Raw genomic sequence first — 18,532 nt, forward strand, 5'->3', positions numbered from 1 at the left:
GGAAGGGTCTTGGAACAACGTAAATCCGACCGTGAATCTGCAAGAAAGTAAAGAACACAAGATGTATCGTGGTTCACCCCAATGTTTGTACTACGTCCACACTGATGTTGATATTGTTTCACTCTGAATGGTGAATATACAAGAAGGCTAGAGGCAGTGTGCTCTCTGCCTATTTTCTCTCTAGCCTATTTTATGTGGCCTAAGCCTTGCCCTCAATCTTGGCCTCTCTAATGAGAAGAGTGATGAGTCCTTTTATAGAATAAGGGCTCCTCACTTATTACATATTTGCCTCTTCATTTATTACATAATTACATTTTAGTCCCCCGAGTATTTATACGAGATCTAAATACGGAGGCCCTAAGTATGGTACAAACAGTAGTCCCCAAGTCTTCAGTCAAGAGAGTATTTTGGCTGGAGACTTGAAATTCAGTCTATGTGTGGGCCGAAGTAACTAGATGTCGTCTAGAACTGATACTCGATATGAGGCGATGCTCAATGTGAAATGATGCTCAACTAGAAGTAGCACATGTTGCTAGGCTGCTTTGCTTGTGGTTTATGTTGCCTTGGTTGGCTCGACTTGTGGCGTTTAAAGGTGAGGGAGTCCCTTTTATAGAATAAGGGCTTGCTCATCAATACATAAATGATGGGCTAAAGTTGATGCTTGCGGCGAGATGGTTACTCAGTAGGCAGCGATGCTCTCTAATGATGGTGAGGGAGTCCCTTTTATAGAATAAAGGCTCGCTCCTCAATACATAAGTGATGGGCTAGAGTTGATGCTCGCGGTGAAGCGGTTGCTCAGTAAGTGGCGATGCTCTCTAATGATGGTGAGGGAGTCTCTTTTATAGAATAAGGGCTCGCTCCTCAATACATAAGTGATGGGTTAAGAGTCTCTCTTTAATGAAGGTGAGGGAGTCCCTTTTATAAAATAAGGGTTCGCTCCTCAATACATGAATAATAGGTGCTTTCTAATGGAAGTGAAGGAGTCATTTTTATAGAATAAGGGTTCGCTCATCTATACATAAATAATGGGCTAAGTCCCCCAAGTATTTTTCATGAGGCCCAGTTGTGGAAGCCCAATATATGGTACATAGTGCAATCCCCAAGTCTTTAGTCAATAGAGACTGTTGGCTGAAGACTTCAAATTCAATCCATGTGCGGGTTGAAGCGACGGTTGTTCAGAGGCGATCTTTGTATACCATGTACTGAAGCTTTGTAGGTGAAGCTTTTAAAGTGAAGCTTTGAAGCTGGAGCTCTGTAAATGAAGCTTTTGAAACTGGAGCTCTCGAAGCTGGAGCTCTGTAAATGAAGCTTTCGAAACTGATTGACATGAGTGATGCTCATAGATGTTGACATGAGTGATGCTCATGAATGTTGACATGACTGATGATCATGAATGTTTATGTATGATTGACATGAATGATGCTCATGAATTGTTTATGTATGATTAAGTGATGCTCATGTATAATTTTGGAGTACTGGACGTACTTTTGATCACCTAGTTGGTGATAATAGCGGCAGGCTGCCGAATAATTTTGGAGTACTGGACGTACTTTTGATCACCTGGTTGGTGATAATACTGGACGTACTTTTGATCACCTAGTTGGTGATAATAGCGGCAGGCTACCGAATAATTTTGGAGTACTGGACGTACTTTTGATCACCTAGTTGGTGATAATAGCGGCAGGGTGCCGAATAATTTTGGAGTACTGGACATACTTTTGATCACCTAGTGGGTGATAATAGCGACAGGCTGCCGAATAAATTTAGAGTACTGGACTTACTTTTGATCACCTGGTTGGTGATAATAGCAGCAGGGTGCCGAATAATTTTGGAGTACTGGACGTACTTTTGATCACCTACTAGGTGATAATAGCGGCAGGCTGCCGAATAATTTTGGAGTACTGGACGTACTTTTGATCACCTGGTTGGTGATAATAGCGGCAGATTGCCGAATAATTTTTTGTAGTACTGGACGTACTTTTGATCACCTAGCTGGTGATAATAGAGGACCTGGCTCTTTTTGGGCATATGGTCATTCGCCCTCCTCATAACACTCCAGCCCATTATTTTGGGCTTGCCGTTTTTTTATTATTATTATTTTTTATGATTACCCTCTGATGGGGTTATACAGATGTCTCCGAAAGATAAGAAAAATAAATCACATCATTCAAAAATAAATCTGACCCTCTACTCAATGGGTCACACCCATAATTCCCTTTTCTGCATGCCATCACCACTGTCCGTAATTATGTCTGCTTATTTTATCTTCTTTTGCTTTCTGTTTTTCTTTCTGCTTTCTGCTTTGGATATGTCACTTGATGACATGATTAAGGGCAATATTCCTTTCTCTAAAGTGACAGCTGCTTGGACAACCTTTTTGACACCACCCACTTGCTTTTCTTGATCTCTCCGCTCCTTCTCTGTTTTTCTGCTGAAAGTCACTAGGTTGAGATTCCGAGTTCGAGGGATCCGAGTCGGGAGCTGGCTGTGATCTTCAATAACTTCATTGGCCCGCACGACAGCGAACGAGAATTCTCCATGGCTGTGCTTGTCCAAGCTTCTACACCACAGCAAAGGGTCCTCCAACAACCTTAACAATCATAACAAAATATTTGATGGGTCCTCTCACCTACTTGTGTCGTCTAGAGCCATGAACATAGCTTGCAGGGGCTTGGCATGGAGGAAGACAGGCGTATCTTTGGTGACGTTCAAAGCAACGCCGAGTTGAGCACTGCTCTGTGAAACTTAAACCGCTGCATGCTGCTTTGATCTTGGTCTTTATCGGTGGGCAGATTTTCAACCAGCTCTCTATGAAGTCATTAGCAGTGGACCCATCATTGGGCAAATATGTAGTTAGAATTCTGAGGGCCCACCAGTCAACGATGAACTCGTGGCCCTTCCAGTGCACCACCTCAGGGGACACGTACTCTTTTGTTCCGACAAACGAGTTCGCGCGTTCCCCGTCTGAGAAACTCAGCTTCCGTCGACTCATCGGGCTGACTCAGGACAACTTGGCCTTATTCAACCCCTTCCCGCTGCCGCCATTCTTGTGATTGTCGTTTATAATCGTGATCCAACGTGTCAAGTTTCGCCGGTGTTTACGGTGAATCTTCGGGATGTCGTTTTCTGGAACGGAGTCGCTGGGCTTGGTGGTCCGGTGCTTGAGGCTAATCGAGAGGTCGAAGTCTGTGAGTGTCACATGACTGGATTGCTGGATAAGGACTGTAATTCATGTCAATGGCGTTTCTCCCGCTCAGAATCTTAACAAGAGTGTTGGATCTTGATGGACTTTTCAGCGGTGGCGGTGGTTTTGGACGATGAGGTTTGGGAATTGGCAACGGAGATGGCTGAGTCAACTCGGCAAAAAAAAGGTACCCCATAAGAGGAAAATCAAGATTTCAACTTTGTGTGTTCTCAGAACTGCCATGGGAGGGACCAAAAAGTCTTTTTTTTTTTTAATTGCAGAGAGAGAAATATCTGGTATTGATGCATGCTGAGAGATCTCGATCTTCAGAAAAGGAAAAAGAATGAGGACTTTAAAAAGAAAAAAGAGAATCTTTGGGGCTCTTTTATGAGCAGAGACCGAGAGAGAGACAGAGAGAGGAGATGACATGGTGGCTTTGTGTTTGTGGGCGTTTTCTGGAAAAGCCCAAGGAGGTTCTGAGTTTCTACAGATTCAAGGTGGAGAGTGGTGAGATGAAAAAATGAAAGAGAACCGACACAGCTTTTTGTGTCGATTCCCATAGACGGCGCCAAATGTTGATGCACAAAATCGGAGGGGTCTTGGAACAACGTAAATCCTATCGTGAATCTGCAAGATGTATCGTGGTTCACCCCAATGTTTGGGCTACGTCCACACTGATGTTGATTGTATTTCTCTAATTGTATGTATGGATTACAAGGGTGAAGGGGAGTCCCCCAGAGAAAGAAAGAGTTTGAGAGTGTGAGGGGGTTGCTGGATATGAACCTCTCTTTTAGGGATGTGAGGCTTTTTGATTGTGAGGGTGAGGAGTCCCTTTTATAGACTAAGAGCTCCTCACATATTACATATTTGTGTTTTTGACAACCTACTATTGTAGGTGATCACATGTTCTTCTCTCTTCTTAAAGAAGATGTTGGCTAAGAAGAGATCATATGCCATTGCAAAATCCAAGATGGCTTCCTCATCCTCGTTTCTCTCCCCAAAACCATGGCCACCATGAAAACCTCCATAGTTGCCTGTCTCCTTGCCCACGTGTCCATTTAAATCTCCTCCTATAAATATCTTCTCCATCTGAGTAATTCCTTGCACCAAGTCTCCAAGATCTTCCCAAAATTTCTCCTTCAAACTCATATCCAACCCTACTTGAGGTGTGTACGCACTAATCACATTGATGAGTTCTTATCCTATTACAATCTTGATTGCCATATTTCTATCTCCTACCCTCTTGACATCTACAACATCTTGTGTCAAGGTCTTGTCCACAATGATGCCAACACCATTTCTTGTTCTATTTGTGGCCCAATACCAAAGTTTAAAACCTGAGTTTTCTAGATCCTTTGCCTTAAGACCAACCCACTTAGTTTCTTGTATGCACATAATACTTATCCTTCTCCTCACCATAACTTGCACTACTTCCATAGATTTTCCCGTTAGTTCCTATATTCCATGTTCCTAAATGCGTTCTGCTCTATTGGACTCTACCCTTCTGTCCTAGCTTCTTCACCCTCCCCCGTCTCATATGATCAAAGTACTTCTTTTGTGTGTCTTGTGTAAAGTTGATAGGAGCATATGCTTCCAAACAACTTTGAGTGGAGTCGTTCAAAAAGAAGTTTCTATGACCCCCTTACTTATTTAACACTGCATCCGGGTGCCGATGGAGATACAGCGACCCTTACTCACTTATCATTGTGCTCGGGCCACACAGCGCGTCACTTACGAGTGACGACCTAGCTTTAGTGCAATTTCATTCTGGATTCATTTTTATAAGGATTCGACGTAACCTAGAAGTGCCGGTTGTCGACTACCTGATGCCCTCCTCCTCCTCCTTTATCCGGGCTTGGGACCGACAATATAAGATAAACTTACATAGGTGGAGTTAATTAGTCACTTATTTTAATTGATTCTCATGACAATTCTCCCGTTTTCAATACATTATCATGTATTGAATACTTTGAATGTTTCCACAGACCCCACATAGATGATAGAGTTATGCAGACTTCTAGTAGAATTGCACTTGTACATTTAGGTGGAAGTTTGATCGAGTCGTGTAAAATAGACGGGCGTATAAAATAGAGGGAGTTAAACAAAAATTTAAATATCAGTGCCGCAAGCTAAGCTCACTTGATAAACTAAAATTTGTTTCCATGTAAGAAGACTTAAAATATAAAGCGCGAATTGACCAAAAGGAAGTTTTGGCTTCATATATAGAGAAGATAAGTAAACACATTCAGGTGGCATTAAGTATCACAACACAAATATGGACAGTCCTATGGCCCTGCAGCTGGAAGAAGAGGAAAACTTCGGCTGTGCCATGCAGCTGGTGTTTTCTTCTGTGTTGTCCATGTCTATGCAATCAGCAATCGAGCTAGGTGTTTTCGACATCATAGCGAAAGCTGGTCCTGGTGCCAATCTGTCTTCATCAGAGATTGCAGCCCATATCGACAGCGGCACCAGGAATTCTGAGGCACCGATGATGTTGGATCGTATTCTAAGGCTCCTAGCCAGTCACTCTATTCTCAGCTGCTCTGTCGTTGCCAATGAAGAAGATGGGTCTGATTCTCAGAGGCTCTACAGCCTTGGTCCTGTGTCCAACTACTTTGTGACTAATGAAGATGGTGTTTCTTTAGGTCCCATGATTGCATTGGCGCAAGACAAGGTCGTCCTAGACTCCTGGTCTGTTTAGTACTACTCTCTTCCCCCTACTAATTAACCATTGTCTTAAACCTTTTCTCTTTTTATTCATCTATATTTTGTTTTAGTAGAATTATTAGAGATAATTAGAGCAATAGTTCTGAATTTTAGTTCAATTAGAACTTTGGTCTTTAAATTAAATATCCCTAAATATTGGTCTCTAAACTTGGTACAATGGAAAACAATAAATTTTTTTAATAACTCCATTCGAACTTCGTCCCTATTTGGCCCCTTTAAACTTTTTATTCTATAAGGAAATTACCAAGAATGTTATTCAAAATGACTATTGCTTCACATTATGGCAAGTTCAGAAAGCAATACTAAAAAATTTTTAGTTCACGAACCAAAGCTCAAATTGTGCCAAAATTGCACCAATTTTTTCAATTTATTATGAAAAAGAAACCAATATAACTTGAAAATAACTTATCTATTATGCATGACTCACTATAAACTCATTTGGCAATTTTTCATTTGTTTCATTCTGGAATCACTTATAAGTTATTTATTCACAACAAATTAGAAATTGCCACATCAGTCATTGTAGAAAAGAAATTGGTCTCTCTAGCTTTTATTTCTAATTAGCCTAATTAATAGTAATTATCTTGTTTAAAAAAATAGTAATTTATCTTTTTAACTCTAACTTGGGTGATACACATTGACATTGGTAGGTCCCAACTGAAAGATGCAGTTGTTGAAGGAGGAATTCCATTTCACAGGGTCCATGGCAAGCAGTCTCATGAGTTCACAGGTTTAGACCCCAGGTTTAATCAAGTTTTCAACACAGCAATGTTTAACTACACCACTATTGTCATGAAGAAGATTCTTCATCTCTACAAGGGTTTTGAGAAAATTACCCAACTTGTTGATGTTGGTGGTGGTTTGGGAGTCACTATTAGTCTAATCACTTCTAAGCATCCCCATATTAAGGGTATCAATTACGACTTGCCTCATGTCATAAAACATGCTGCTTCATATCCTGGTAAAGATCACTTTAGTTAATTTGATTTGTAATAGTTAGTTGGAACGTGATGTTCACACACTCACCATTTTCCTTTCCCTACACACTTATGTTTTAGCTTCAGGTTGAATATCAAAAGACATAAATACACAAGGATATACAAAAGAAGCAAACGACATGCGGGAATTATTTTTCTTCTTATTTTATTTATCATGCACAAGCCATGCAACTTAAAATAGGAATTAATTTATTTTTGCAGGGGTAGAACATGTTGGAGGAGACATGCTTGCAAGTGTTCCATCTGGGGATGCCATTTTGTTGAAGGTTATTTTTCGTTTTCCCGAGCATTAATTTTGTTTTCCTCTTCAGTTTGAGGTCATACGAACAATGGTTACAATGTATCTTTTGATAAATTTGTAGGCGATACTTCACAATTGGAGTGACCAACACTGCCTAAAGGTGTTGGAAAATTGTTACAATGCTATTCCAGACGATGGGAAAGTGATTATTGTGGAAGCACTTCTTCCAGTGATGCCAGAGACTAGCACTGCCGGGAAGACCACCTCCCTATTTGATGTGCTTATGATGACTCAAAACAAGGGAGGAAAGGAGCGGAGCCGAGAAGAGTTCATGACTTTGGCAACTGGTGCTGGATTTAGTGGCATTAAATATGAATGTCTTGTCTGCAACGTTTGGGTGATGGAGATCTTCAAGTAAACACTTATGTATGTGAAGATGATCAGCAAAATAGTGTTATGCTTGATTATTATTTCTTTGAGCTATGTCTAGATGTGTGTATAAATAAAAATAACTGCTAGATGTGTGTATAAATAAAAATAACTCGGGCTCATAATTCGTATCTCAGAAACACCTATGTGCGTGAACATTATCAGCAAGATATTTTTCTTAAAACTACAAGGAGATATATTATGGCAAAACGTGTACGTATATATCTGACTAGATATGAGGCCTTTGGCGGTAAGAATTGGGTGTTTATGCTCACCAACTTCCCACCTCTGTCGCCGTTTAATGATTTGATTACTCGGCTCCTGGTCTTTGAATCCAAGAAAGCTATGAATCAGGCTGTTGCTTCAACTCCTGCTACTTTCTGGCCGTAATTCTGTTGTTGGTTTGCCTAATGGTGCTTCTGGTTCGGACTCCTTGCAGTAATGGTGGTGGACGCTCTAATCAGTCTGGTGGTGCTGAGCGATATGGTCAGCGTGGTGATGTGCAACAACGCCCTGGTATCCTTGGACCAACTCTTGTCATCCGTAGAGCTCAGAGTTGGGCCTGCAACCAATTTGGCCACATTGTTGCGTTTTGTCCTCAAGCTACTCGTTCAGATGATGATATTTCTCGTGCTTTTGCTGGTATGCATATTGCTTCTTCTTCTGATCCATCATGGTATTCGGATACTGGTGCTACTCATCATTGGGTATGATTATAATGGTGTGACCCTCCCTATTGTGCACACTGGTAATATTTCATTTGAATCTGGGTCATTCATTTTTCGCTTATCGCAAGTTTTATATGTTCCAACAATTAAGAAAAAATTATTGCCATATACTTTAAGAAGACATCGAAGCCTCTAAAGCATTGATTTCATATTTCATTCAACAAAAAATAACCTCTTTTTTTTCATCATCTGTGTTATACTTTAGTGATTAGGGCTTTGTTCTGCAATGAACGTAAGAGTATCCTTAAGAGCTTGGAGAAAATCAATCTTAGAATACATGTATATAAATAGTTGGCCAACTCAAAGGAAGGCAAAATAACTCAAATACATTGGGAAACAAATACATAAAAGCTCAGCCCAAATAAATAAACTGAAACGGGAACCCAAATCCTTAATTTTCTACCATAGAAAGCAGCGTCCGTCACCATCATTGCCACGAAAGTCTTGCTAGCAACTACCGAAGTAGCAACACCAGAGTTCATTGTTCATATATCCCTGACTAGTCAAATACTCACTTAGATGATTATACCACATTCTTCCAGATTGCTTCAAACCGTAGGGTAAACTCTTCAACCAAATTGAGAACATGTTCTGAGGTTTGGAAATATTTGATCCAGTCAACATAAGTCCTTCGAGAACTTTCATATAAATTTTCGTATCACGATCCACATAGAGATACGCAGTTTCTACGTCCATTAGTTGCATACTCAGTTTTTCGGAAACTACTAAACTAATAAGGTAGCAAAAAGTAATCACATCCGTAAAGGGTGAATAAGTTTCATCATAGTCAATCCTGGGGCGTTGTGAGAAGCTTTACGTAACAAGACGAGCTTTGTAACGCATAATTTCGTTCTTCTCATTACGCTTCAGAACAAAAACCTACTTGTAGCCAACGGGCTTCACATGTGGAGGTAAAAGCTACAGGTCCAAACACCTTACGTTTCGCAAGCGAATCAAGTTCGACTTAGATTGCTTGTTTCCAGTTTGACCAATCATTTATACGTCGACATTCATCAACAAAATGGGGTTCAATGTCATCACTCAACATGATCCCAGTAGCTACTGCATATGTTAATGCATCGTCGACGATCATTTCATTTTTACACCACACATTATCTAAGTTAGCATAATAGACTGAAATCTCATGATTCTCGGGAGGTGGATTCGTCTCTTTAAGGACGTTTCCGTAATCTAGAATTTTATCATGAGTTGGATAAAATGAGTAAGCGACAGTCGAATTCACGGTAGGCTCTTCAAGTGCCCGTGTCGTGGGTTTCCTCTTCCAAGGGTGTGAATCCTTTGAACCAAGTGGTCTACCATGCTTTTGTGTAGGGGCGGATGATTGGCTAGCCGCTAATGTACATGGAGCACCAAAGTTAGCGTCCTAGGCCTCCATGAGGGAAGTCCGTCGTACATTTGGTACATCTATTTTTACAGGCACATTCGCAGCTAGAATATGTAAGCTTGTCACCCACGCTAGATCGGTGAAAGCATCTAGCATGCTCTGAGCTATGCTCTAGAAATCTAATATGCGCTGCACTTCAGTTCAGACTAAGCAGTGCCAGGATCTAAATGAGACAAAGTGGGAGTCGTCCACGATAATTCACGTAGTTCTTCAGGAGCGTTGACGTTCTTATCTCCCCCTAACGATAGGAATATTGTCTCATAAAAGTGACAATCCGTGAAACAAGCGGTAAACATATCGCCAGTCAAATGCTCTAAGTAACGAATAATCGAAGGATAATCATATCCGACATAGATTTTCATCTTTCGCTGAGGCCCCATTGTGTACGTAAGGGCAGCGAAATTAGCACATAGACCACACAACCAAAAACGCGCAGATGGGATATGTCAGGTTCGTATCCGGTAACCAACTGAAGAGCTCTATATGGTTGGGTCGTAACAGGCCTCAGGCGGATCAACATAGCTACGTGCAATATTGTATGGCCCCAAGCAGCGATCGGGAACTTGGTACATATGACCAATGATCGAGTAATGTAAGCGCTTAATGAATGCCTCTGCAAGGCCGTTCTAGGTGTGAACATAGGGTATAGAGTGTTCAACTTCAACCCCAACCAACATGTAATAGTCATCAAAGGTTTTAGATGTGAATTCTCCAGCATTATCTAATCGAATATATTTGATCAGATAATTAGGATGGTGAGCCCTAAGCTTGATAACCTGAGCCAATAGTATAGAAAATGCAGCATTATTTGTGGACAATAAACACACGTGTGACCAACTTATGGAAGTGTCAACCAAAACCATAAAATATCTAAATGGTCTGTATAAATGGTGAATCGGTCCACAAATGTCCCCCTGAATCCTTTGCAGAAAAATAGGAGGATTCAAACATATCTTGTCATAAGAAGGCTTAGTAATAAGTTTTCATAAGACATACGATTCCTTGAATTGAACCTAAACTTCAGGTTAGTGGATGCATGTGTGATGATTTAAGGATATGGCACATCGTTGTTCGTCCAAGATGTTCCAAACGATCATGCTAAATTGTAATTTGGTGTGCGATCCAAGAGGTAGGGCCAGCCACGTAATGGCTTTCTATGAGGCGTATGGTCGTAGTATACAGACCACTCAGGATACGCTATGTCTTGTCTATGTGGGTTTCAGCATGGTAATTGTTATCTTTAATATCCTTAAAACTCAACAACAATTTTTTGGAACGCGGAGAATAAAGTGACTCATCAATGGTCAAAATTGTACCATTGGATAACATTATACATGTCTTACCGTATTCTTCAATCAAGTTGGATGGACCTGAGAGGGTTGTCAAATGTGCATTATTAGGTATGAAGTTAGTGAAATAGATGCATTCACACAAAACAGTGTGTGTGGTTGCACTATCTGCTAGACAACTAACTTCCTCACTAGTCATACCTAGAATTAAAAATTAATTCGAATCAGTCACATGCATAAAAGTTCTTAAAAGAAATATCCATTCAAAATAATTTAAGTATTCAAGGACGAAAATTAATTAAAAACTCAATATCCAAAAAACAAATCACCAACAAATAATCCAAAGATAAAGGAAAATTGTTCAAAATTTAACCAAAAAACACAAGGGGGGTTCAGCCACTACTATGTATGGAATTCGGCCCCAATGTCTAATTGCAACTAAAAAATAGTTTATGTCTAAGATTCTAATCTTCCATAGGGGTAACGGCCTCTTGAAAGTCAGAAACCTCCATCTTGGTACTTTTCAATTTGTCCACTTGCATAAAGTTTGATTCAAACTTCTTATGAAGAAAATGATATTCAGCTACAACCTTCTGGGGAGCTCGGCAAACACAGGACCAATGGTCCTTTGAACCATAGTGATAAAATATGTTTGCATCCATGGTTTCAGGTGCTTTGCCTTTATTCTTGAAGTTTGGGGCCTTGGGAGCGAGGTTAGGACACTTTTGGGCGTCATTTCCTCTTTTAGATGGGCCTTGGCTTTGTTGACCTTGACAGGGTGGCTTCTAGCCACCCCTACCATGCCTCTTTTGGCGTTTTGGGTGTTGGTTCATGCTATAGTGTGCTTCGGGCACAGTAGTCACCCCAGTAGGTTGAGCTTGATCATTTCAATAGCTAATTTTGCTTTTCAATGAGAAGTAAAACAGAGATCAAATCCGAGAACTTAGTGAACTTTTGAGCTCTATATTGTTGTTGCAGGACAATATTAATAGCAGAGAAGGTCGAATAGGTCTTCTATAGGAGATCCTTTTCAGTCAAAGTCTCATTACAAAACTTGAGAAGTGATCGGATTCGACAAACTTCATAATTATATTCATTCATAGACTTAAAGTCTTGCAAGCATAAATGCTGTCAATCATGTCTTGTTTCAGGCAAGAAGATGTCATTTTGGTGATCAAAACAATCAGCCAAAGCGACCTATAGTGCTTATGGATCCTTCTTAGCAAGGTACTCGGTTTGTAGTACGTCATGAATATATCCTCGGATGAAGACCATGGCAGTGGCTTTTTCAACTTCCCCAACTTGGTTGTTCGTCGCATCTTCAATGGCGAGACGCAAATTCTTTGCAGTGAGGTTGAGCTTCACATCTTGGACCAACTTAAGGTAGTTCCTTCCAAAGACCTCTAAAGCGATGAAGTCGAGTTTGTTCAAATTCGACATGTTCCTATCACAAAATAAATGGAAAAAATGTGGTTAGCGTAATGGAGAAAAAAATCAATTCATTCACATATATATTAGAACCTTCAAGTTCTAATAGACATGTATTAGTTAAAATTCGCATGAAAAAATATTTTTAAGGAAAACTTCAAGTTTTCAAACAAGGCATATTTCTAGAAACTTCATGTTTTGAAATAATTATGAACTTCAGGTTCATATGTTCCTGCAGACAAACACAAATATATATACAGAAATATGCAACAAGAAAATATTCAAATAAAACTTCAAGTCTATGATTAATTATTTGGACTTCGCACCAAACTTAAAGTGTGGGTGAAAAATATAAAACCCAAATTGTCTAAAAAAAATAAACAATTAAACTTAGGACCCAAAATAAGGCCAAAGCCCACAAGTGGGCTAAGCAAATTTGGAGCCATGCGCCCTAGGCCAAAAATTAGGCTGGAGTAGGCTCGGGTTGATCAAGCCATAAATACATGGTGGGTTGTAGGCCCAGTAGCAGCAAATGGTCTGCAAGTGTGTCGGGCCCAAAATAGATGGCCTAGACTGGGGGGGGCTCATCAGGTGTAACGTAACACGGGGGAACACCAATAACTGGCTTGGGCTGGTGTTATGTGGGCCGGGTCCAACAAGAACCTAATTGGTTTGTTGGATTTAGGTATGGACAGCAATTAGCAACCCAAAGGATGCTGTGCGATGCAGGCCAAGAGTCCGAGGCCCAATACAGGCTCGGGTCGAGAATACCCAGGACACCCCAACGACTCTGGGTGTCAGATTCGAACCGGGAAAACCTCTGGCGTCACTTTAGGTTACTTTCCTAGGGGGTCACGGCACGGGGATGCACAGGGGGGTTTAACTGGGAACCCAAATTGTGGATGGAAACCTAATTTTGGACGTCTGGGGGGGGGGGGGTCCGAGAACATAGAGGATTTGAGGAATCCGTTGAAAAATTCTTCGATGTTCATCGGTTTTCTAAGAAAAACCCATCATCATCGACGATGGTGAGGTCCTAAACACGACTACAAGTCATGATTTCCCAGGAAAAACGGTTGTGAGGTCGTGGCCTACTGTCGACGGCCCTAGGTTGTGGGTTCGATGCCAAAACGGCATCGTCTCAAATGGAGCAAGAGTTCTACTTTGATGCATCGCTGTCCAAAATGGCTCATGTGAGCCGTATTGTGTCACGGGTCATGGGTTCGAAGAACCCTAGGGTTTTTTCGATTTTTTTTTTCAATTAATTCAAAGCATATAGAAATTTAATGAATGAACATATATTTGATTCAATTCATAGCAATATCAAATTCACATAATTCAACAATTATGAATATAATGCATACACAATTTATGTAAAATCTAAAATTCGAAAAACGTAAAGTTGGGTCATGCATTATGGTGAATGTTCATGCTATCAGGGCTGCAAAAATATGAAGATAAAAACCGTTGTTTTGGAAGAACCTGATTGCATGATGATATGGATGAACTGGTTTGATGCAGAAAGCTTGCACGTCATATTCCTAAGCGCAACGATATGAGCGTGCTGATAACGTGTTGTAGCCTATTTTATCTGACAAGGGGAAGGGGGCCAACAACAGAGAGAGGAAAGAGATATGTTTGTAGAATTGTGTAGAGGGATGTGTGTGTTATTCCCCCTAAGTAGTACCTTTATTTATAGTAATAAAAGGGAGAATAATTTCTTCATCCCCAAGGAATACAAGTCCATATAAGAAAGAATAACTAGAATCAAATCTAATCTAGGATTTACACAATCACAATTAAACTAGAAAGTTTATAATTAGAAAATAATTTTTGTTTTTTAATTCATATACTACTTAAATAATAATTGCATATTAGAATATATATATATACCTGATTTAATAATAAAATTTCATGTGGGTGTACTTAATATTACTTGAGGTGCTAATATAAACTTTATTAACCAAAAAAAATAAAAACACACACACTCATTAGTATTGATAAGTACTTGGAAGCTTGGATTATGTTTTCATTAATTAGTCACATTTTAAAGGTGTGACTAAATTATTTTAGACTAGACCTCCCACTTTTTCTTTTTTGATAATAGCTGTTCATCCATATTTAGCATTCCATTCATTAATAGCTGTTCACGTTTCAAGGCTGTGACTAAATTATTTTAGACAAGGCCACCCATTTTTTTTTTTTTTTTGATACTAGTTGCTCATCCGCCAATTAGTACTACGGTCTAGTAACATTCCTCTTTATTTGTAAGTAAGAGGTCTTAGCGATTCTCGTTAAAAGCGAATTTGAACCACATTATTGCTAAGTCATTGCGAGGCTTAGCTCTCCCCCATCCCCTTAGTGTAGATAATATCGTTTGTTAAAAAAATGATATTATCTACACTAAAATGAGGAGGTGGGCTTAGTCTCACAATGAGCTAGCAATAATATTGTTCAAACTCGTATTTGGTGAGAATCAAACCTAAAACCTCTCATTTACAAGTGAAGAGGAATATCACTAGACCATAATACTAAGTGGCAATAGTTCACGTTTTAAGGGTGTGACTAAATTTTTTTTTTTTTTTAAGAGAAACGATAGCATTTTATTGAGAGAGCAAACATCAAGCAACATCAAAGAAGACCTCCACAATCGAGTCCATAGGCTCCTCAAATCAACGAAAATCAATAGAAGAAGAAATAGTCAACTTGGCCATACAATGTGCCACAACATTAGCAGTGTGACGCACATAACAAACCTACGAATCCACGAAGGCCTGCAAGCTAACATGGATGTCATCCACCAGAAGATCCACGAGTGAAGACCCCTAAACTCGGCTGCCAATAGCTTAAACCACCTACAATGAATCACTCTCCACAATAATTCGAGGCAAATTCCGTTCCAAGGCCCACCGAGGGGGTGTGACTAAATTATTTTTTACAAGACCACCCTTTTTTTATATAATATATGTTGATCCATATTTAGAATTCCATTAATTAGACTAGCCACTCACTTTTTTTTTCTTTTTTGATAATAGCTGTTCACCTTTTTTTTTTCTTTTTCATTAATTAGTCACGTTTTATGGGTGTGACTAAGTTATTTTAAGACCAGACCACCCTTTTTTTTTTTTATGATAGCTGTTCATCCTTATTTAGCATTCCATTAATTAGACTAGACCACTCATTTTTTATTTTTTGATAATAGCTGTTCACCGATGATAGAGATTGATGCTTCGAATGTTATCAATACCCTCAACAACGCTCATTTGGATTCGTCGGCTTTGGGGATGCTTGCGGAGGACGTGCTGCACTTTACTCCTGCTTTTACTGATTTTAAATTTAATTTTGGTACCCGTTTGTGTAATGGGGTGCTCATTGTTTAGCTAAGTTTGTTTTGTCTATTGGCAATGAACTAGTTTGGATTGAGGAGGCTCCCACTCTTATTCAGGAGCTCCTCTAAGACATATGTAACTCTCTTTGAGTTTGCTTCAATATAATCATTTCACTCTAAAAAAATAATAAAATAGCGGTTCACCGATTTTTTTTTTCTTTTTCATTAATTAGTCACGCTTTGCCACTTAGTACTACGATCTAATGATATTCTTTTTTACTTATAACTGAGAGGTTTTAGTTTCGATTCTTACTAGAGACAAATTTGAACCATATTATTACTAGCATATTGTAAGGTTAAGTCCATCATCTTCCCCTTAGTGTAGATAATATCGTTTGTTCAACTAACTAACAAAAAAAAATAGTCACAGTTTAAGGGTGCGACAAAATTATTTTAGACTAGACCACCCATTTTTTCTTTTTGGAAGGTAGCTGTTCATCCATATTTAGCATTCCTATTTAGCAATGTGCAAAATGAGATCAATTGAGAGTTGGATTTAAGCTTATCACTCTCCAACTTTTATGCTTCACATGTGGTTAGGTTTTCCTAAATCAAACCCTAAAACCATCCCTTATAAGTCCTTTCAGTTCTAGTCGATAATCCATATCAAGGTTCTAAAAGACGTTAGGCACTAGTCGGGCAGCGGGTTAGGATCTAGAGCTTAGGCGGCTAGGCAGGGACTAGGCGGTCACCTAGGTGGACTAGGCGGATTTAATTAAATCTATTGTATTTCGTGTAAATAAGTGTATGTTTATGCTTAAAATATATATGATTTTATCATAAACTATAAAATAGAATGACATATCTATTATGAGCTATTGGAACATAACAAAAACGTGGGAATAAGCATATAATATGTGTTCATTTAAGTATTCAACAAGTCTCTTACAATTTATTGAAAAAATAAAATGCAAAATGAAATTTCTATTTTTTGTCTAAGTGAGTTGCAACCTAGGCTGGTCTGGACGAGCTAGGCGGGTGTCTAGGCGGTCTAAACTGGCACCTCAGTAGGTCTAGACACCCTTTCTTAATTTTCAAATGCCTAGACATTAATCAGGGCAGTGGCCAGCCGTCTAGCACCTAAGCAGGGATTTTTAGACCAGTGATCCATATATTTCCCTTTGTTGAAATGGTACCAAGCATATAGTTTTTAAGGTTGATTTTACAATAAAAGCTTGAAGATTTAATACTGAAAAACTAGAAGTTTGTAGAGCAGAGAGAGAGGAGCAAAAGGTGCTTTATTTCTTGTGAGAGTATCGAATACAAGTTCATCTGTAGGGTTTGTCATCTGCAAGTTAGATTTAAACTTGTGAGCAGCTTAATTCTCAACACCCCTTTGTCAGTAAACTCTTTATTTCTCTCTCATCTAGTTTTTTATGTGTTTCCATAAGTTCTCGTTTTATATATATATATATATATATATATATAGGCTCTTTATAAAAGAGATTTCTATGGAGTCAAAAATAATTCAAAAAACCATGGAGGCGATACGTGAATTTTGAATTAAAAAGACGAGATTATCCTTCAGATACACCGAGATTCCCACACGCATGACACAGACAATAAAGCCTCAATCAAGCAAGAGTCAAAGGTGATCAAATATGGAATTTATTCAAAATTCCCTCATCAATCCCTTATTGATTTTATTCAAAATGTAACTTCTAAAACTTCCTATTTAAGTTAGGAATAATTACCATATTAATTTCAAGATATTATTTCACATAATATCTTGTAATTATTCTTCCATCATCACCATAATGTACCGGCCACTCTCCTCACCCTAGAGGTTGGCCACCCTCCTATAAATACCTCACTTATCTCACTAAAATGCTAAGTCATTTGCCACTCACAAACTCCTAAATACATTCTTTTTAGAATTCTAACTTTCGCATAGAAGATTCTTCGGCCAAAGCTTCATCTATTCATCATGGACACGTGAAACTTTTGACCCTAATAAAAAATGTTATTATATTGTAGATGCATTTTCGTCAAAAGAAGAGACAACAGAAATTTGCATCCACAATCTCCTTTTTTCTTTAAAAAATGGGGACTATTAGTTGTAGGACCCACACAATATCGAACTTCAACTATTTGAGCAGTTTATTTTGTAAATCTCAATTCATAGATCATCTTTCCAAAAATTCAATTCAATCTGAAACCATTTGCCTATTTAATTATCATGATGAATTTCATTGTTTCATATAAAACAAAGTGTTCGTTAATTTTTTTGAACCCAATTAGATGTCTTAAATATTTCAGATTTGGCTAATATTTTGCAAAGATGACCTATGAGGTACAACTTGAAAATAGACGGTTTGGATTATTGAAGTTCGATGTGGTGTGGACCGCACAACTAATCTATGTTTAAAAAAAAATGAGAATGATCCATTCCCTTAAAGGCCTTTTATATACTAGTCTTCATGCACGCACAAAAAAACATTTTTTGAATCACGACGTTCTACGCACGACTTATACATTTTAAATGTATTTATATGCGTAAATTGACGAAAGGAAAGTCAAATATTTAAAGTAAATGAATAATCTTATATCATGCTAGAAGAAACCCCTCATAAACCAATTAAAGCATCTGAATCCATATAATAAAATCAGTCTCTTTTGAATTTATATTAAGAATAGAGAAACACTGTTCATTGGGCCTTGGCTTTTTATATAAAGATCTATATGTTGAAACACATACTAAGTGGCATTAAATAT

The 18,532-nt window shown here is 38.8% G+C and overlaps 1 protein-coding gene across 3 annotated transcripts in view; it reads left to right on the forward strand.

Annotated features, from left to right (window-relative positions):
* The window catches only part of LOC126622479 (anthranilate N-methyltransferase-like), a 60,416-nt gene extending 52,707 nt beyond the window's left edge, over nucleotides 1–7,709 (forward strand). The window contains exons 2-5 of one of the 3 annotated variants that reach the window (XM_050291334.1): nucleotides 5,830–5,875; nucleotides 6,562–6,872; nucleotides 7,111–7,175; nucleotides 7,272–7,709. In XM_050291334.1, the coding sequence (XP_050147291.1) occupies nucleotides 5,830–5,875; nucleotides 6,562–6,872; nucleotides 7,111–7,175; nucleotides 7,272–7,568 (719 nt within the window). In that variant the 3' untranslated portion in view covers nucleotides 7,569–7,709. Of the gene's footprint in view, nucleotides 1–5,337; nucleotides 5,876–6,561; nucleotides 6,873–7,110; nucleotides 7,176–7,271 lie in introns of those variants that run through there. The other 2 variants (XM_050291302.1, XM_050291368.1) reach the window with 2 other exon arrangements.
* Nucleotides 7,710–18,532: the final 10,823 nt, after the last annotated feature.

Source organism: Malus sylvestris, chromosome 1 (assembly GCF_916048215.2).
Source record: "Malus sylvestris chromosome 1, drMalSylv7.2, whole genome shotgun sequence".
NCBI lineage: Eukaryota > Viridiplantae > Streptophyta > Magnoliopsida > Rosales > Rosaceae > Malus > Malus sylvestris.